The sequence below is a fragment of the Malania oleifera genome, chromosome 7, assembly GCF_029873635.1.
Source record: "Malania oleifera isolate guangnan ecotype guangnan chromosome 7, ASM2987363v1, whole genome shotgun sequence".
Lineage (NCBI taxonomy): Eukaryota > Viridiplantae > Streptophyta > Magnoliopsida > Santalales > Ximeniaceae > Malania > Malania oleifera.
Window position 1 is genome coordinate 15,602,606 of NC_080423.1, and position 22,705 is coordinate 15,625,310.

Below are 22,705 nucleotides of genomic sequence, written 5' to 3' on the forward strand. Positions count from 1 at the left end.
ATTAAAACCATGAATATAAGTACATAATGTTTATCCTCCTATAAGTAGCAAGCACCAGCCAACTACTTCTAGGAAACCTCTTATTTAAGAAATTTTTTTTGAAAAATAATTAAGAGTTAATAGGTAACTTTTATGAAATGAAACCAACAGTGCTTATTCACTAAAAGTACTTCTAATAAGTAATAAGTTGGATAAGTGGTACCAATTGCGGGCTGGAGATTTAAACTATTATTTTTATCAAACCAGTAATCAGTTAAACTATTATGTAGGCCTCAAACAGGTTTAAACTATCCCTTGCTTTTATCAAACTTGTTATAGTACAAGATGTCATCAACCCAAAATTAATCCTACTCTACTAAGCTTGAGTTCTAACTACTTAAGTTCAACTAGATGAATCCTTATGTAAGAGAAAAAAGAAAGCTACGCCTTTGTCATGGAATACGAATACGATTATTTCAAATGTGTAATCCATTAAACTATAATGTAGGCCGCTTATAGGTTTAAACTATCCCTTGTTTTTATCGAATTTGTTATAGTACAAGATGTCCTCAACCCAAAATTAATCCTACTCAACTAAGCTTGAGTTCGACTAGATGAATAGGAAAAAGAAAGCTAGGCCTTTGTCATATGGAATATGAATATGATTATCAACTGCTAAGTTAGCTTGTCCCTTCAAATTTGATAAAAAGAGTCTTTATTTTCTTTATCCAAACATCTGTCTACTCTAAGAAGGGCTAGGATTTCCCATGAGATTTCGCCAGATGATGCCATTTTCCAACTTTTTTTCGGCTTGTGTCGTATGCTTGGGTTTAATTGCCTGTTTAAATGCATTGATAGAGGAGGAAGAATTGAGATTGCAAATGGTACCACCATCTTGACAGCAGTTACTACCAAGCAAATTACTTTATGACGGTTACTGAGCTAAGCAATTAATCTGCCATTGTTAAAGGTCACGACTGGGTTGATTGAGAAGAGTTTATCGGTAAAATGTTTAGTAAGCTAGTGTCAAAAACCAAAGCTGCATCCAGTTGTATTCACAACAGGATTTTAGGGCTGGTGCGCAAAGCTCCCGTGTATGCAGGGACTAGGGAAAGGACGGACCACAACAAGTATATAGAATGCACCCTTACCTTTCATTTTTTGCAAGAGGCTGTTTCCACGCCTCGAACCCATGACCACCAAGTCAAAAGTTGACAATTGACAAATCTACCATTTCACCTAGGTTCCCCTTCAGTAAGATGATATTTTATCCAAAGAATACATGTGTCTTCTAGAAAGATGATAATACAAAGTGGACTATCATGCAAAAATGTATCATCTAGAAGAATAAATAGCAAATTAACTTTATTGACTTTATAAAAACAAGGTTTGCAATGTGTTTTACTAGTCTAATTACCAAACCTTTTCCTCTATTTACGCTTTCTTTAGACAGTTTATTAAGCTTTTTATTTAAACAGGTTTTTTGACTGTCATAATCAAATATATTTCCATAGATAAAAACAGCACCAGCACCACCATCCTCCTACAATGCTTGAAAACCAAAGCTTATCACAAACAACTTAGGAAAGAATGCAATACCATACTAACTCCTATATATTTTTATTCAAGCCCTTCCACGAGTAGTTTAAAGAAAATTGGTTACACGAATTAATAATAGTTCATAAAAATCAAGCTTCAAAGCTTAAAAAATGCTCTTACATAGATAGTTGACTTCAGTAAATGGGTGAAATTTGCCCTAGATTGTGGAATTGACCAACATCAAATTTGTACATGCACCACTAAAATTAATTATTAATTTTACTATGTGTTTTTGAAAGAGGCAAAAATTGGCAGCGCACATAGATTGACCACACACATACATAGCTGGGTCTCTACCAATGTTCTAGAGAGTCTTGGCTAGCTGGCCAAAATTAGACTTCAAAAAGAGAGTTTTGACCCAATAGCCTTTTCCTAATCTACTCAAGCATCTGCCACATGCCATTTGTGACACAAGCATCCTTTTCTTTTCTCTCACCCTAACTATGCATCATGGCCTTATTCGCCTAATAATTTCTCACTTTTTCATTGATTAATATGTGACACTTAAGCAATCAAGTCTCTCTCTCTCTCTCTCATCAACCCACTTGCTTAGGATTACCACAGTTCAAGAAATCCTTGCAACCATAAGAACACCTTCCCTCACCACCATTCATGCTTGAGCTTCTTGAGATTTGCTTATTTCTTCTCTCTAAGCCCTCTCCAAAACATCCATTACTTGTGTGGAACAAAAAAGTGTCCTCCCCTCTAAGAATCACTCCACATCTTCAATTTTTAAAAGTTCCCAATCCTTAATTTGTAAACTTTAAGGGTAACATTGGCCAAATACTAGAAATTAACAAAATAAGGAGCCTCATTATTGTAATGCAATTCTGCAATCTTAATTTAATTTTCTGTTTATGTCAAGTGTTGTTATTTCTAGGAGCTAGGGGTACTTTTGTAATTTCAAAATTTTAGGGTTTAATTTGAGCCCAAAGGAGCATGAAGAGCTTCAAAAGCAAGTTATGAAACTTCTTAAAAAGGGATTTATTCAAGAAAGCCGAAGTCCTCCAGCTTTACTCACTTATGGATAGAACTTGGAGAATGTGTGTGGAGACAGTAGGGCTACCAACAAAATCACCATTAGATGCAGATTTCCCATACCAAGAATGGATGATATGCTTGACATGTTAGCTGGATCCCAGGTTTGTTCCAGGATTGACTTGAAGAGTGGCTATCACCAAACCAGAATCAGGCATGAAGATGAGAGGAAAACAGTCTTTAGGATAAAAGGAAGGGTTCTATGAGTGGCTGGTCATGCCCTTCAGGTTGTCCAATACACCCAGTACCTTCATGAGAATTATGAATCAGATGTTAAAGACCTTTTGTTGGGAAGTTTGTTGTTATTTATTTTGATGACATTTTTGTGTACAGCACAAACAAGCAAAGTCATGTTAACCATTTGACAGCTATCCCAAAGCTCTTGCGCCAAAATCAGCTTTATGCCAACATGAAGAAGGGCAGGTTTATGGTGGAGAGGTTGGACTTCCTGAGTCTCATTGTCCCAACAAAGGGAATAGAAGTTGATCCATCAAAGATAGAAATTATAACCAGCTGGTCTACTCCAAGAACAAGTACAGATATACAAACTTTTCATGATTTGACCACATTTTACAGGAGATTTATAAGGAATTTCAGCACTATAGTCAATCCTATCACTGGGTGTCTCAAAGGAGGGAAGTTCAATTGGACTCCAGAGGCTGAGGAGAGATTTGAGGAAATAAGAAGATGATGACCCAAGGCTGATCTTGGTCTTTACAAGATTTTGATAAGCTTTCAAAGTTGATTGTGATGCATCAAAGATTAAAATTGGGGGCTGTCTTCAGCGAAGAAGGAAGACCAGTAGCTTACTACAGAGAGAAACTCAACAAGGCTCAGCAAAACTACCTAGTTTTATGCTATTTTTCAAACATTGGAATTTTGGCAGTGTTATCTTATTCAAGTGAATTTATTCTGAATTCTAATCACAAGGCCTTGGATATCCCAATTCCCAAAAGACATTCTTGCAGGATTACACTTTCACATTGAGCCATAAGGCCGAATTGCAAAATAAGGTTGCAGATGCATTGAGTAAAGAGCATATTTTCTAAAAACTATGTTTACCAGTGTTCTGGGGTTGGAGCTGAACAAATAACAATACAAACAAGACCCTTATTTATTGAAATTCTTGAGAAATTTGCAGCTAGGGATCATGATGTGCATGCAGAATTTGTGGTGAAAGAAGGTAAGTGTTCAAGGCTGTTAAGCTATGCACTCCCCAAGGTTCGATAAGGGAATACTTGATATCTGAAATGCATAGGGGAGGTTTAGGAGGTCATTTTGGCAGGGATAAGACACTAAATTTAGAGACTGAAAGGTGCTTTTAGCCTTTCAAGCGCCGAGATGTGTATAACTATGTTGATCGGTGTCGCATACAGGTCTTTACACTCCTTTACCAATACCTACAACCCCATGGGTTGATGTTAGCATGGATTTCATGCTAGAATTGCCACGGACAACTAGGGATGTTGACTCCATCATTGTAGTAGTGGATCAGTTTTCAAAGATGACTCACTTTATTGCATGCAAGACGACATTGGATGCAACCCCTACGGCAACTCTTTTCTTTCGGGAAGCGGTCAGATTACATGGTCTACCAAAGACTTGTCACACTGATAGAGACACAGTTCCTTGGCCATTTCTGGAAGAATTATGGAAGTTATTGGCTACAAAATTGCAGTACAATAATTCCTATCACCCTCAAACATATGGGCAAACTGAAGTGGTTCAACGAGTATCAGATTGGTGATTGGGCGACAGTTTCCAATCAGAAAGAGTGATTTCCAGCAGGCACTTACATCAAGTTGAGGGGTCAAAAAAATGGACCATAAAAAAAGTTTTGTTCAAATTTGGTGAAAATGCCTATGAAGTTGAACTCCCTCATTGCTTGGATATATCGCCAATCTTTAATGTAGCTGATTTGTACCCATTCCATGGTTACATACAAAGTGTTAAGGCCAAGAACTCCACCAGGTCACTTCTAGCAAGGCAGAAAATTTGAGGATGTCATACATGTGCGAGAGGCGAATACTAGAGCTGGAACTTATTTCAGATTCTTGGTAAAATGGGCTGGCAGCCCTGATTATGAAATTTTATGGATTAGCAAGGAGGAATTCACGAAGATTGACCCTGACATATGTCGTGCAGGAAAGATGACAACTAACAGGGAGGCAAGTCCTTTCTAAGAAGGGGGGAATGATGCAATTCTACAGTCTAAATTTAACTTTGTATTTATGTCAAATGTTGTTAATTTGTTCTTTATAGATGCTAGGAATATTTTAGTAGTTTAAAATTTTTGAGGTTTATTTTGGTCAAAAAAGCTTTGGGGGGGTTCAATTTGTAATATTCAGGCGTATTTTAGTGATGGAAGTTATGTATGGTGGGACTTTAGAAGATATGTGGTTTCTGGAGGGGGTTATCTGCAAAATAGGAGTTGACTTCTCTTGGAATCCTTAGGCCTATTATAAATAGGAGTCTTTAGCCACTTCTCCAAGAGGTTTATGACATTTATCTTTGAGAAGAGTTCTCTCCAGAGCTCAGGTCCAGACCAGCTAGGGTTGTGAAGACTTTGAGGCTTGGGTTTTGAGGATTCGACCCTGCAGTGCCTATTGGTCCCTCCATCACTGCTAAAGGTGCAAGAGGCTAGCAAAAAGCCATTGTTACCATTCTGAAACAGTGCTAAAACAAGTATTGATTTGAGGATTACATTGCTGTCATGCCTAGAAATTGTCTTAATTGATGAATTGAAACTCACAACAGTCATCTATATATTATTCTACAGATTTGGTAGTTACTTGAGGTAAATGAGGTTGCTAAAACACTATTCTGAAATCTCAGTCTTTATTTCTGAATTTTTCTAATATTCCTACACCAAGTTGTATCACATTATCAACATCTACAGAAATGAAACCAAAAATTGAAACTAAAAAAGAATTCCCCAATCAGAAACAAACTAAAAGTTTGTTTTAAGGATAAGAGAAAGATTTTGTTAATTATGGTGCAATAAAAGAGGACAAGGTGTCCTCAAATAACAGAGTAACCAAAAAGATAACAAAAAAAAAAACTGCCTTCCAATACCTTTGAAGTTTAGGTGCAATAAGCCCCAAAAAAATTCAAAATTCAAAAGGAAGCTAAGAAATAAGAAGTTAAGAACGCCACTTTATGCCATAGCAAATAAGAGCAAGTTGTAGAACCCTTGAATGTTTTCATATTCCTCTCAGTCCAAAGAGACCAAAGGATAGTGAAAACCACATCACTCCATAACACTTGGCCCAAATTGCTTGAGCCAAAACCACAATGTCTAACGAGCAAGAGACCTCCGAGGTTTCAAGGCGTCACCAAAGCTTCACCAAAGCAAGAGAACAAAGCATCCCAAATATGAAGGAGGAAAATATAAGTTTTTGATTGTTTAACTTGCTCAGAGCAAAGCAACCCAACACAATAAGCAAGGGGGTAAGCTTGTCGACCTCTCTTTCATAGATTCTTCAAAAAGTGGAAATCCCATAAAGCACCCCTCACAAGAAAAGAATGAACTCATAGGTGCATTGTGAATAGATGAAAGATTAAACAATTGAGGTACAATCAGCTCCAAAGAGTCCTCACCCCACCAAAGCATTCTCCCAGAACTAGAAGCAAACCCGATTACCATTACCCACTTTGAAACGAGTGAGCAAAGAAATGACACCCACACAAACTTTTAGGGTTAACAATGAGAAATAATACCACTGCGGCACTGCCTCTAATCACCCATCCATTTCTTTGGAGCCCATCTTTACTCTTAATTACCTTGTGCCAACCTAACAAAAGGAATGGACACAACCATTTACCAATTTGGGAGATGATTTTGGGTACCAAATTGCTAAGCCACAGCCACCATTTTGATATGGGTCTTCTAACAACCTAGAGCTAACTTGATGGTCTTTGCTAATTGAATGTACATTTATTTTTATCCTTCAATCAAATAACAATTATCCTTCAAACATGTAAAAAAAAAAAATTGGCATCATCAAGTACCAAGCAATTTTACACATTATCATTAAACCTTAATAAATCAAACATCTGAATAAATTAAAAGCCTAAAACAATTAAAGTATTATTGGAAAAATGAAAGATTCAAAAGAATGCAAACTAAACGATGTTATAGTTATAATAAAAATTAGATATTATAATTATTGAGTAAGCCTTGACTATAATTATTGAGTAAGCCTTAAATGAATCAAACATTAGAATCAATTTAAAGCATAAATCATTTAAAATATTATTAGGATTAAACGAAAATTCAAACGAAATGCAAATTAGAAGATATCATAATTAAAATATGAATTACTTAATAATTATATGTTTAAACGCGGACTTTAGTACCCCTTGAACAATCCTCTTGCATATGAAGGTTGAAAATTGATGACATAATTTTTCGATAATTTCTCACTTTTTCTAATTTTTATAAATTTAAGGATATTTTTAGTTATTTATTAAAAAACTGTGTTCACAAAAATTTAATCACAAAAAAGTAGAAACCCAAAAAACCACTTGTTTTTTTAATGTACTAAAATGAAAATTGAAAACATGAATTAGAAACTAAACAAATGCTTATCTATACATCATATTTTTACATTAAATGGAGTTAATGATAGTTAACGGAACATCATGAATCAAGCGGAGAAGGAGCCTTGACCTAGTGCATTTTCATGCGCCGACACCATATACAAGACTCAGTTTGAAGTCCACCCCTACCCTCCCCACCCCCAAAAGAGAGAGAGAGAGAGAGAGAGAGAGAGAATTTGATTGTATGCGTTTATTGCAGTGGGGGTGTTCAAGAGGCTGCCTGTGTTACCAAAATGGAGGCATTATGTTGTAATTCCTGTTTTACACAGGGCAGCAATTGACGTAGGTTAGATGTCTTCTAGACAAGTCAGTAATGAAAAACATTACCAAGTACTTTCTTTCAACTTAACTATGCATTAGGCCCACAATCAACTATTCATTTCAAAAATCATCTCCTATGCCTACAATCAACCATTCATTTAAAACAATCATCTCCTCTTTAGTCTAAGTGATATAAAAACTATTTATTTGGTGATAAAAACAGTTAGTTCTCCAAAAGCTAAGCCAGCTACCTAACTGAATTATCTGCATGGAAATGAATTGATGTAAAAAAAAACTAAGAAACTAAAAAAAAACTAAAAAAAAGTCAAACTTTTCTCTTAACTTTTTACTTTCCTAATTCTAGAAGAGGAATGGTTAAAGAAATAAAATATGACAACATTTAAAAATCATAACATTGAATTAATAAATTGTGCATCCAGAAATAAAAAGTGAAATTGATCTATGCATAGACAGAAGTAATTCTTATTACGATTATTAACAACAATCACATTTTCAAGGAACTACCAATCAGGCATAAGAATCAGTACCTTAAGCAAGCCCAGATGATGGGCAGTGGCTTTGTTCTTTTGAGTCCTTGCCATCTGCAATGAACAATAATCAATTTCAAATTCCCAAAATTCTTACTATTAATAAGTAGCATCTATTTTTGTGTTTCTACACGCAAGTATGATTTTCTATGCACATATGGGTTGGGGTGTGGGTGTGGGTGTGGGTGTGGGTGTGGGTGTGGGGGTGTGTTTACCTGCATACAAAGATTTGCAACGCACTATAAAATGAAAACTTGGAAAAGAAAATGTGGTGAAAGGGCCTTTTAAACATGATCTAGTGTTGCAGATTAATAATAACTGAAAATAAAAATCATGTGGAGAAGGATATGTAATGTTTGAAGGGTGACAAATCTTACGGAAAGTTTAGAAAAAGAACATGATCTTAGAATCTCCAATAGGACCTCAACAAGTTACACTAACAGGCCCAAATTTCCAAAAGTTCTTACAATCCGAAGTAAACTAGAAACCCATGCACTCAACAGAAACAACCAGCTAAGCAGCACAAAATGCATATATAAAATTACGCATTGCTGTGGAAAGCACAGAACCTTCACACTGCATTTGGGAGAATGAATTTCAGGCAATAAATTTGGACTTAGTGAATATGAAGAAAATGCAACACAAAATTGTATTGAGTTTTGTTGAATTCCGTACAATGCCAGATACAAGGCACCAACTCCATGATTTCAAGGACCATGCCGAATTACAACTAAAAAGAGCACAATTTGCGGGAAAATCACAATCTCAAAATAAATAAATAAGAAAAAATAAGAAAATATCGCGGGTTGTCCCAGACGGTGCAAAACCCTAAGTAAAAGTACATCTTCCTTGAACTTTTAAGGTTCTTCAATTTGAACAAATGAACGGAACTCAAACCTAGATGCGTCCCCGTGTCTGTGGGTGTGCGTTGCGCCGGCAGGGGGGGTATGCAAGCATTATTTTTCATTCAGAAAAAAACAAAGCTCAGAAAGAGAGGAGGAAGCGAGGAATACCTCATCTTCGATGTCTTTGATTTTCTGCATCACAGTCGCCATTGCTGGAGTAGAGAAGGATGTGAAAGTTCGCCGTCGACCACGGTGTACGGATGGCGATTGCTTGGGCTTGCTGGTAACTCCGGCAGCTTCTGGAAGCCGCTTCCAGGCGAGGTGCGCGAACAGAATATATGGCACCGGACAGTCTACCCGTGAAAGTGAGAACAGTCTATTGTAATTTTGTAAAAGCGTGAATAATATAAATTAATTTGTGAACAAAATTTGTGGCTTTTTAAAATTAAAAAGTATATTTAAATATATTATATATAAAAATATTAAGAGTAAATATTTAAAAATAAAATAAATTTCATATTCTAAAATAAATCAACAAAAATTAGATAAAATTAAATTACATTGATATTTTTTTATATACTTAAAAATACAAATAGAATAAATCAATTTATGAAATAAAAAATATTCTTATATTTTAAAAGTAGGGCAAAATGTTTTAAAATGTATTTTAAATAAGTTAAATATTTGAAACAAAATAAAATATTTAACTAAAAAAATAAACTAGCAATGGTACACCTACTCATTTTTAAAAATAAGATAAAGAATATTTTAGAAAAATTAATTAAAGAAAAAAAATTTAAATAAATTTACATTTAAAATTTTCATTTTGAATAGGTTAAGGTTTGAAAATAAAATAAATATAATAGTTTTATAAATGCTAAATGAAAAATATATCTCAAAATAAAAATAAGTAAATTCCTACAATATTTTTTAAAAATAACTGTGAAGTGCCTGACATTTTTTATGAAAATAATCATATAACTTTGGAAATTTGTGAAATGTCTAATACTACTTATAGCAACAGCTAAAAATTAGACCATGCATAAGAAATTAAGATAAAAATAAAATTAAAACAATTTAATAAGATAAAATAAGAAATAACCAAATATACCAGCCACAAATAGTGTAGGACCAACATAATTAAAGAATGAATCCATTAGAAAAAGGAGAGAAACAAAGCAAGAGAACAATGGAGAGAAAATGCGTCAACCTTCCACGACATAAAGATTTCCCCATCATTCATGCATGGGCGGCCCTGCCTTTAGGCAATTGAGGCAGGCGCCTAGGGCCCCCAAAATTTTGGGGCCCCTCAATTTTTTTAATATAATAATATTATTTTTGAGTTTTAAAATTTTTTTTAATTAAATAATATTAATATTATTTATTATGCTCTATTCTCATAATTGACTTACCAACTAATTAATAAATAATAAAATTATATTTTAAAATATAAAATAAATACAATTTAATTCTTTTTTTTCAAGTCTTATATTTCTCAACTAACAACTTTATTGTATTTCAAATTATCTATTACTCCCATCTCTCTCTCTTAGTCTCTCTAAAAAAATTTTTTCATCTCTCACACTCTCATCTCTTGGTTTCACTATGATTATTGTTCCAACTATTGTGTTCATCATCTTCGGACCTCCAATTCTATGTAATTTTCATCAATTCTAATTTTTATTTCAATGTTTGTATATTATTTTTCTATTATTTTCACTTTGAATTTTTTTTTTCTATTTTTTCTTAGATTTTGGAAGCTTTGAGATTATAGCGTTGTATCCGACAAGAATCCGATATCTCTAAAGTTTACTCTCCAATCGATTTACAATAATAATAATAATCAGGTTATATTGTTTCAATCTACTATTTCTATAAATTTATTAAATTTATTTTTATTTGTTTACATAATTTGTCAATTTATAGTTAGTGTTAATTTTGAAATTTAATTATGTCAACGAGAAAATATGACTCCGGATATGAAAAACGAAGAAAGAAAAAAAAGAAAAAAGAATTAGTGTCATCTCAAAAGGGAGTTTTTGATAAATTTATTTTTAGTTCTAAACAAAATATAAATGAGTAAGATGAAAATCCTCCAAAAAACGAGCAATTAATTTCAGAGATGAAATTAGAATCTAATAATAATAATAATAATAATAATAATAATAAAATGGAGAGAAACATGATAGAAAATGGCTTATATATTCTAAAGATTTAGATAAAGTATTTTATTTTTGTTGTAAGTTATTTTGCCAAAAATTAAATAACCAACAACTAGCTAATACTTGAAAATCTTGAATATAAAACTTTAATTAGTGATTTTGCATCTCAAAAAGTTAAAAAAATTAATTTTAAATAAAAATAAAAATTAAACAAAATATTAAGGGTCCTTGAATAAATTATTCGCCTAGGGCCCCATATTATCAAGAGCCGGCCCTGCATTCATGCTCATAGCTCTCCACCTTCGCACCCTACATTGTACCTAACACTCATGAACTTACGTAGAGCCTAGACAACTTCAATTGATATTTTTTTATTAAAAAAAATTGATTATGCGTCTTCTAATTTATAGCAATTTCTATGTTACACTAGAGAACATAAATTTTGGGTTTAAATTTAAATTTGGGATAATTTTAATAAAATTTAATATAATTTTGTATTATATTTTCTTTAAATTCACATAAATCCACATGTGCTTCATTTGGTTGATTTGGGTTCTATATTTGTTAACTTCCTATTTTTTAGGATGTTGTATATTAGGACTCATGCATATTCATGGATTTATGTTTAAGATCCAACTTCATGGATTATCCTGATATTAAGTGTGTTGAGATTTGCTTTAAGTTCCTCCATGGAGTATTTGGATAACTTTTGTTTATGATTCTAATGGCAAACAAAATAAGAAGGTCTTTTCGTTTGACAATTCAATCCTTTCCAAGGGAATCATAAACGCTTATAGAGATCTTCTCAATACAATGTTATTCTATGATAATTGGCATCCCTAGAGCTGCTAAATCATTTTGAGATCACTTTCCTATAGAGTTGGATCTTCACTTTAATGAAAAAATAAGTTGCTATGATGATACAAGATCGTTGGCTTGGCTTAGAAGGTCCTCTTCCAATTTCTTTATTTTAAGGACAAATCGTGGTCTCCCCACAAATTTAATTGCAGAAGATTGTCATTTGGGAGCTAACTTCCATTGGTTGTTTTTCATTCTATTATGCCTAGAACCACATAAGGGAAATCAAACCCATAGTTCTTTGGGCTAACCCTATTTGTTTTAATGATTGCATTCTTAAACATTCCTTTATTGCTAAGCAATAATAAATAGACGGCATACTCTTTAAAATTTAAGGGCAAAATTTTTAACGATAGCCAAATTGTGTGACTTAACATTGAAGAAAAGAAGCTTTTCTAGGGAGCTCTTGTTTATCCTAATTAGAGGATAGGAAACTCCTTGTTTATAGGATAAAAATTATTCAATATTTAGGTTGTACTTCAATCTATTCATGCAAAAAATCGAGCTTGATCTTTGTATTGTCAATCACTTGCAACCAAGAAGAAAAATGAGCCCTTGGTGGTTTCCAAGAGCTCTCTCTTGAGACAAGTTAGAGCTAAGGAAACACAGATAAATGAGGAATTGCATAGACCTAATGTTTCAACAAATCTTGAATTTGAATTTGTATTGAATTTGGATTTGATGTAATACAAAATTATATTAAAATTTGTCCAAATCTACAAAAATTCAAAATCTAAATTTTGAAATTCATGCTCCTAAATGTCACAGTAAAAGAGTACGTGATTGGGAACTCTTGAGATTGTGATATTATAAGTTTGGCCCCTAACCTTCCTCTAGGAACTACTTTTATAGTAGCAAAGAATATTCTCCTTAAATCAATACACGACTCCGTTAATTCTTAAGGAAGCATAGGATAGGAGATACATGCCCTTGTTCACGCCATTTACTCAAGGATTATGAACTCTTATTAGCTTCTCCTTACTATCAAAGTTACACCTAAAATGTCACTTTTTATTACAATTTTTTTAGCAAATTTAAAATTAAATTTTAAGAATATAAGTTGTTTTGATTCGTTCTTTCGAATAATCTTTTGTACTCTCATTTTTGTGTCAATATATTGTGTGTAGTCATAAAAATGATTGTTAATCGTCCCACCCGAGAGTATATAGAGTCCAAAGGGGGGGTGAATGGACTCTTTCCACGTATTTGGGCTTTCTCTACAAAATAAAAATCTTGGCAAGAGTGCAAACAATTATATCATAATATATAATGAAAATCAAGCACAAGACGAAAATTAAAGAGTGAAGGGAGATAAAACTTAACATCAGTATTTTAACATGGTTCAGCACCAAACCTACATCCACGCCTTAACACCAAGTCAAAGGATTCTACAATCCACTAAGATACTCCTTTAGCGGCGGAGTAAGCCTTACAACTCGAGTATCAAACCCTACACTCGTGAGCAAATCTCTACCCGCTCATAAAGAGCCTTCGGTTCACAAAGAACCCTCTCCAACAACGATTCACAAAGAACCTTTTACAAGATGATGGATAATACAAAGCAATGCTCCTCATAATGAGTTGATATCAAATATAATCAAACCTCACACTACTCTCTCAAGTAATGATTCAAACAAGATAAGTGAGCAAGAGAGATTGAGCTCGTGGAATGAATAACTAAAATGCACAGTGTTAGGTTTTGAATAAAATGATATTTTTCACTATGGACTTATATAAATCACCAAAACCATGCTAAACAAGTCTATGGACTTGTATTTATAGCCAAAAACCCTTACTAGCCGTTACTGGACCCCTGGGAGCAATTCCCAAAAGAAACTAGCCATTTTCTAGTTGTTATTGCGTTGTTCACGATGTGTATCGTCGACTAGTAACCCCCACTCATCGACTAGTGGCACTCTGCCAGCAATCGTAAACATTCTACTTGGACTTGCCGACTAGTTGCACCCAATCATCGATGAGTGCCCTGAATCAAAAAATATCATCAACATGAAAGTTGTAAGATTTTTTCTAACTTTACAGGGATACTAGGATCGTCCTTTCTAGACTTTTCTAGAAAAAGTTATGTCTCAAATACCAAAGGGTGTTCAAGAAATTTAATAGGTGCATAACTAAGGTTTTAAACTCAACTAGGACAAAGTTTGTAAAAGATTATAATACTAATATAATTAAAAACTTGTCCTTAAGAAATTTCTTTTGAATATAAGATATCTTATTTATGAAAACACATTTAAAAATTTGTTTCGATATCTTATATGCTTAGTATGTCCTTTATGAAAATATACTAGACTTTCTCGAGTGCTTAGGGCATAAAGCATGTTTTTACATAATCGAGACTAAGTATAAAAATGTTCATAATAACAAAATGTTTGAAAGCTTGTCCCTTTGGTAGACATATTTTAAGTTTATGATTCTTTTGACAAACTCTTTAATTTAACTTAGAAAGTTATGAAAGTTGAGTTTGTGACTTTAGTGAAATCCTATAAACTCATGTGTCCTAGATGCGTGTGCATTTGCTCAACTCTTACTCAAAAACCGTGTATGAACAACACCGCAAGAGTTATAAAATAAACTGCCTCAAACACGCACCCATTGCATATAATTTTACACTAAGCTTCCTTTGGTTGTGCTTGGGTTTTTTCTAAGTGAATGTCCTTTTGATCTTTCCTTCTCGATATCAACTTGGTCCGATCTCTAACTTTGATCTAGTTCTCTATGTATTCGTCTCTTGAACTTGTACTAAATATGATCTGCAAAGATGGAATGCATTAGGAACAACATATAGGTTAATATCATCAAAATATATTAAACATGATTATGTAGCCCCTCAATGTTAACAATCTTCCCATTTTTTATGATGTCTAACCTATTAAGAATTTACTTAATCTTTGTATTTATGTGTGTAATTAACATAACTTATTGTGCAAAGATAAGTTCACCTAGAACAACTAATGGGTTATTATCATCAAAACACAACAAATAAGATTATGTAGCTGTAGCTATTAAGGCTAACAATCTCCCCCTTTTTGATGATGGCAAACCATTGGTATTCTCTATAGGGTAAAATTTAAAGCTCCCCCTCAAATTATGCATATTCTAGAATGGGACTAAAATTGTAACGACCCAAAAATTTTAATTAATAAAAAATAATAAAAGAAGAGAAAATGGAAGAAAAAGAAATATTTTAAAGAGTGTCAGCAAGAAATCATTAACGAATCAACTAGTCTCGTCAACGAGCATTCTACCTTGGCTTGTCGACGAGAGCACATGTCTCGTCGATGAGGAGTTACCAAGAGGGGTTTTCATATTACTGAAATTCGTCAACGAGTTTCCGATTTTGTCCACGAACAGTGCACTTGAACTTGTCGATGAGTCCACGTGTCTCATTGACGAATCCATGCCTATAAATAGCGACTCCTTTCACTTTCAACGGAAAAATTATGCATGTTGCCTCTTTCTCTTTAGAAAAAAACGCTTCTCTGACCTTCTCTCTAGGTTTCTGGACCCATTTCTCCTTGGTTCAACGATCGGAAGCTACTATGAGACACCTGGGAAGATTCTCTGCAACATAGGTGGAGCAGAATTTTGATTTGAGAAGTTTGGAAAACATCCCAAAACCAGGGGGTAAGTGAGATAATTTAAGGTTTTATTATTATTTTGAGATTTGAGTAAGTTGATATTTTTTGAATGTAGGGTCTTGTTTTGTTCGGTTTAGGCAGGAATTTCGAGGAGCAGGTAAGGGAAAATATTTTATAACAACATTTTTATTATTTTTAAATTTTATAATTTTGGGTATAAATTCTATATATTTTGGTATAATTTCCTGAACAGTGCAGGTATTGAAAATATTCTTTTATTTAATTATATAAATATTGGGAAAAACCATGTGGCATGAAAACAACTTTGTTACCTAAATGGCTGCGAACTCCGTTTGGTTAAAAATACTAGTTGGTTGTGAAATTGTTTGATTGTATATACTGTGGTTGGATTTGCTATTGATTTGTGTTGTGGTTTATGTAAATTACGATATAAGGTTGGCAGTGGTATAAGGAGGTTGTTATATGGGCGTTTATATTGGGGGGATAAAACATTGGCAGTGGTATGAGGAGTTTGTTTTACCTATTTACCATGAACAGGGTGGTTTGTATTGTAATCTCTGTGATAATGTCCTGTGTGGACCGTGTACCTGTGTGGTTGATAGTCTTGTGTGGACCATGTAACCTGTGTGTATGATAGTCATGTGTGGATGTTGCATTCTGTGTGGATATGAACCCTGTGTGGGTGTGAATAAAAATTGTACAAATTATCCTGTATGGATTGTGACTCACTCGAAAAATGAGCAGTTTGGAAGCTATCCCAAGTATAGGAGTCTTGTCGTATAATATTTAGCCTAAATGTCAGTTCATCTCCTCAGGGAATGCAGTTTAGTTCCAAAATTTGTGTAATTCCAAAAGAAATTAAGAAAAGACAAATTACTGAACATAGTTCAGATTCAGTTCTTGAGATTTTTGGGATTTTTGCAATGAAACTTAAAACAACGTAAATCCTAATTGAAAATTTATCATGCATAAAAAAAAGTAAATAAATTCCAGATTCAATGTTAGAATAATGAAAAAAACAAATCCTACAATCATTCTATTAAATAAAAATACTAACTTTAAACATAAATCCAAACAAAAATAAACTCTAACTAAATAAAAACACTAACTTTAATAGTAAAAATACCCAAAGAAAATATTTAAATGCTAACAAAAACTCCAAATAAGAAAAACAAACTGAATAATGACCCAAACCAATATTAAAGATTTAACGCAAGACTTAAAAAAAAAAAACAATCTAAATGGAATAATTTAAACTAAAATAAAATTTCAACCACAACTTTTTATTAAACAAATAAACTAAAGAAAGGGAGTAGAAGAGAGAGAAAGATTCAATTTAAAAACTAATTAACAATATTTAAATAACAAGAAAATAAAACTAATTTTTTTATAATAAAAATAGATCCAACAATTGTTTAGAGAGAGAGAGAGAAGTGTAAGCCTGAAGAGTGAGCCCCCATGGTGCGCACGACCTCCAAGACCCCCCAAAAGAAAAACCTCCCCAAAAGCCAAAAGAAAAAAAAAAACTACTTTAAACTCTACCTAAAGCTACCCACTTTGACTTGTCAAAATAAACTCATAAATCCCCTTTTTTTACAAATCCACCCCCAGCAACTTGAAGACCAGCGCCTCTTGCATCAACTTGCATGGCCAGGTCACATCAAGACCCGACCCACTTTATTTTTTTTATTTTCTTTTCTTGTTTCTTCTTCATTTTTTTTTTTGTTTCTTAGCGAACAAACCCAAGTTTAACCCTCTTAAAGGTCGTATCTCTCAAAGTTTGAAACACAAAAGTCGTAGAGCACTCCCTTGGCTTTCCCTAAAATTTTGAATCATCTCGATCGGAACTCGAACGAGAAAGTTACACCCAAAATACGAAGTAGTGTCGATTTTTACTTCCAATAATTGTCCTACGACAAAAAATACCAAAAAATCATAAATTACTCAATAAAACTCAAATATTATAAATAGAACACAATATTAAAATATTGAGAGTAATTATACATTTAATTAAAAACATAAATCTTAATGCATGAATTTAAATGCCTAATTATGCAATATAGGCGCGTAATCACACCCCCCAACTAACGTTTTGCTAGTTTCTAACAAATAACGTGAATGCAATCAGATCAGGAAAGTAGCAACTAAAATTCCAGTACTTGTGAAAACCACATGCCATAACGTTTTACTAGTACTTGAGCAAGCCAAAAGTTAAGAAAACTACCAAACCCTATCTACCTCTTCTTTCACGGGAAATGCGGTTGCATTTGGTAAATGCAATAAGGCTTTAAACCCATAGGTCGATCCTAGTGGACGAGTTGTAGTCTTGTGAGGGTTTCCAAGGTGGTACCCACAAATACCAATTCTAATGAAGATTAAATGAATGTACATGCAACACGAATATACCATTTCACATATATGAATATCACTAGATTACGTAAAAGCTCATACACAATTCACGCAATTCTGAGGCAAGTCATTCATGCAAGTTCCATCATTATATAGTCATTAAGAACAATATACTCACATAAAGTTAACTAGTAATTACAATTCAGATTTAATGTAGCCATATAAATCTGAGTATAAATAGGCGAGATCTCAAGGTATGTGTAATGCGTATAACTTGTTACACTCAGGATATCCATGGACACCTACAGAATGGTCCTTTTGACTCGGCCTAATTGGTATACCCTCAAAAGTATTCAAAAAGGATGGGTTCACTCGTCATATATGAGGAGAAGTGTTGCGATCAAACATCCCACATATTGCAAGGAACAAACGCTAAATGTATGGAGTGGACTAATCTGAAAAGGATCCAACCTATTTGTGAGGTGTTGGGTCCTTTACCCTTACATCTTCTCACCTACTCGTCATATCCAACCAAAACCACCCTAAATCAACTTAGTCACAAACCAAGCATGAATACATATAAGACATTAAGCAGTTGAAGAGTCTTCATATGTGGAGAACATATGTTGTATCCATAACTTTTTAGGGTATTTGTGTGGAGCAGGTATTAACCTTTCATTTCAAGTGTATTTCTATTTTTCTTATTCTTTCTTTTGCTTATTCTTCAATTTTTGTCTTTTCATTGTCAATTAGGACAATCATTACACTTCTTTCACTGTCTTTATACCACAAATGGGAATTAAACTCAAATAGTAGTCCATGAACTAAGTCTATTTCTAGGGGAGGCTCGACCTTCACATCTTGAGTAGGTTACAAGACCTAGGTTTCTATCTCCCAACTAGATGTCACCTCTAGGCTAGCAAGTCAAAAACAAAGACTAGTGTACAAAGAGTATCCAAAAAAGAAGGGAAAGTTGAGTTTCATGAACTCTGAGCTGACGTCAAAAACTCAAAAAAACGATAAATGGCTCAACAGTACCTTACAAGGTGTCATAGTCGCCATGAGCACTCTCTTAGTGCTTATAAGGAAATGTAAGCGCTACAAGTCACGTGAACGTGTATTTTCAGTCTCATGAGAAACCATGTAAATACAAGAGTTTATATAGTCAGATTAACGTGAATGAACTACCAGTCAACCCACATAGAGTTACAATTCCTAGATTAGTCATATAAAGAGAAACTATACATAAATAACTCAAGTGTGTAACTCTTAGCTTATATGCAAGTATGTAAAGGGTATAAGTCAGTGTTAATTATGGCCTAATCATCCATATTCAAAAAAAAAATTTTCTTTGTATTTTCTCTTCCCCCCCCCCCCCCCAAAACAAAACTAGAACATTGTCCTTAATGTGAAAGCATAGGGGAAGTAGAGCAAACCTAGGTGGAGAAGTAATGGAAAAGAAAAACAGAAACTATAGATAAATGTACCTGAAAATAAACTAAAAATAAAGTAAGGTAAAATAAAATGAAAAGAAGGGAAAGAAAAACATCACAGTCTGTCTAGTGGAGGCTCTAGAAGAATTTCATCTGGTGGGTGCAGGTCCATAAATTGAACCGGCAAGTCTCCAAATTTGAGTAGCCACAATGAATTAGTCTTGTTACCTACACAAAAGTTAGCCTCAAATAAATCAATATGTTATAAGGTACCAGACAAAATATGTGCAGACTGCCTTCCTTGTTTTAACAAGAAAGGATCTTTATTCAGTCTATTTTCCAGGAAATTCACTTCTTTAAGAACCGGTCTTTGAGGCAGATTTGTCAAAGCAGTTACCTTTGGTTCTTCAGAAGCATCAACATTAAGATTTTTACCTGGTTCCTTAAAAGTTAAACGTTCACCATTCTGCTCACCCTCTTTATCGGGTATACCCATCACCGTACCACTGCAGGGATTTGCTTCAGCGTTGCACTCCGTGACATTTACTCCAGTAGGGAGTGATGGTTCCACGACTATCAATTTCTGAGGGTAAGGTACCACAGGTTGGTACTTCTTATTGGTCTCGGTCTCCTCATTAACTGACTTATTCACTTCTAGGCTCGCTTCCTCAGATTTTTCTTTGACTTCATCTGTCTTAGTCGTAACTTCAAGTGTCGGGACAACTGGTTGTCTGTCGATGAGTATCTCAGGTTGGGGAACTTCTTTTTCACCTCTCAAAGTAATAATAGCCTCCGCTATCTCAAAAGAAACATTATGTATGTGTTGTTGTTGGTGCTGGTATTCTTGATGATTAGGCTCAGGTTCTACCAGAAATTCCCCTTTTTCTAAGATATTCAACTGCGTGCTCAACTCATTAATGGTGTCCTACAATTCATTTATGGTTTGAGTAATAATTTGCATATATTCCTAAAGTGTATTAGCCATCTGTGTCATGCTATCCTCAAAAGATGTCGTCAATGAAACAGGAGCTTCATTAGGTTGAAATTCTGGAAGTGCGTAGCTCTGACAGATTTGTTGTGGTTGATACTGAGGTGGAGGAACGTCTGGATAATATGTTGGCTTATATTTACCTCCACCACTGAGTTCTTCATTGCACATAGTTTGGACAAATTGTTTGTAATTAGGAGTAAGAGCCGTGATGTGGACAAATACTTAGCAGATCCTTGAACCTCTCCCAGCAAGCCCAAAAAGTCTCGTCACCCTTTTGCATAAACTGAATGATCTGTTCCTGCAAAAATTGAGTTCTCTGTGAGGGACAGAACTTATGCATAAATTCACGTTCCATATCAACCCAATTAGAAATAGAGTGAGGTCTCAAAGAATTAGACCACATCTTCACCCTATCCTTCAAAGAGGTAAGAAATAAACGAAGTCTGGTAAGTTCATCAGTTCTAGCACGAGGGAAAAAAATATTGCTAGTCAACTCAAACTTCGTCAGGTGCCGATAAGGACACTCGAATTCTGTCCCATAGAACTGAGGTATCAATGATGTCTTCTCACGCTGCATCATGAAATTAAGTGCATTATTAGATAAAGCAGTATAAGATGGTGCAGTGGTGCACGTAGGCTGCAAAAATTCCATAAGTGTGCATGGTGTAAGTGCAGCCATATTTTCTTCAAAACTCAATTTTTTTTATTGTTTATTTTTTTTTTCTTTATGAGAAAAATTAAACTAGCAGGAAAAACACTAATTTTGAAACTAAAACTAACATTCCACGGCAACGGCGCCAAAAATTTGACTTACTCGAAAAATGACCATCTTGGAAGCTATCCCAAGTATAGAAGTTCTGTCATATAATATTTAGCCTAAAGGCCAGATCGTCTCCTCAGGAAATGCAGTTTAGTTCCAAAATTTGTGTAATTCTAAAAGAAATTAAGAAAAGACAAATTACTAAACACAATTCAGATTCAGTTCTTGGGATTTTTGCAATGAAACTTAAAACAACGTAAATCCTAATTGGAAATTTATCATGCATAAAAATAAGTAAATAAATGTCAGATTCAATGCTAGAATAATGAAAGAAACAAATCCTGTAATGATTTTATTAAATAAAAATACTAACTTTAAACATAAACCCAAACAAAAATAAACTCTAGTTAAAACACTAACTTTAATAGTAAAAATACCCAAAGAAAATATTTAAATGCTAACAAAGACTCCAAATAAGAAAAACAAACTGAAAAATGACCCAAACACTACAAAAAAAGTTGGTTTTTAGTGACGAAACTATTAGTGACGGATTCAAATTCGTCACTAATAGTGTTGTCATTAAACCCGAGAAAATATCGTGGGAAAATATTTTTCGCTTGAAAATTATGCCGGAAAAATATTAGTGACGATTTCTGCGGTATTAGTGATGAATTTGGTCCGTACTAAAAAACACTTAATAGTGACGGTTATTTAACCGTCACTACTATTATTTTTAAAAAAATAAAAAAAATTATTTCACAATATTAGTGACGAATCGGGATATTCATCACTATTAGTAGTTATTAGTGACGGATTATAGACCGTCACTACTGCTATTTTATTTAAAAAAATAGAAAAAATTTAGAATGAGAGTACGTCACTATTAGTTCGTTGTTAGTGATGGATTTTGGACCGTCACTACTGTTGCTTTAATTTTAAAAAAGTTAAAAAATTTTGGAATTTGAGTATTAGTGACGAATCTAGAGATTCGTCAATATTAGTACATTTTTAGTGACAGATTTTGAACACTACTGTTCTTTTATTTAAAATAAATAAGTAAAAATTGGAATGAGAGTATTAGTGACAAATCTACAGATTCGTCACTCTTAGTACGTTTTTAGTGACGGATTTTGAACTGTCACTACTACTCTTTTAATTAATAAAAATTAAAAAAAATTTGGAATTCGAGTATTAGTGATGAATCTAGGGATTTGTCACTATTACTACGTTTTTAGTGACGGATTTTGGACCGTCACTACTGTTCTTTTGTTTAAAATAAATAAATCAAAATTTGAATGAGAGTATTAGTGCTGAATCTACAGATCATCACTATTAGTTCGTTTTTACTGACAAATTTTGGACCTTCACTACTGCTCTTTTAATTAAAAAAAATATAAAAAATTATTAAAGAATATTAGTGACGGTTTTGAAACCGTCACTAATGCTCAAAAACTTAAATCCTGTTTCCCAAAAATTTCCCTCTTTCCTTGCCCACGCACCGTGCTTCTCCCATACCTCCCTCCTCCTCTCAGTCTGCTCTTCCCTCCTCCCTCCTCCTCCCTGCACGTAGCTCCTCCCGCCACTAAGTGTCAAGCAACCGCTGCGCATTGCCCCCGTCGCAGCATCTCCTCATTGCAGCCCGTCGCCCCGTCGCCAACTGCCA

At 33.9% G+C, this 22,705-nt stretch overlaps 1 protein-coding gene across 3 annotated transcripts in view; it reads right to left on the reverse strand.

Moving 5' to 3' along the window:
• The window catches only part of LOC131159211 (developmentally-regulated G-protein 3), a 36,543-nt gene extending 27,287 nt beyond the window's left edge, over positions 1-9,256 (reverse strand). For all 3 annotated transcript variants that reach the window (XM_058113935.1, XM_058113934.1, XM_058113933.1), the window contains exons 1-2: positions 9,041-9,256; positions 8,028-8,081 (exon numbers count right to left, since the gene is read on the reverse strand). In XM_058113935.1, coding sequence (XP_057969918.1) covers positions 8,028-8,081; positions 9,041-9,082 — 96 coding nt within the window. In that variant the 5' untranslated portion in view covers positions 9,083-9,256. The remainder of the gene's footprint in view (positions 1-8,027; positions 8,082-9,040) is intronic.
• Between the last annotated feature and the right edge of the window lie 13,449 nt (positions 9,257-22,705).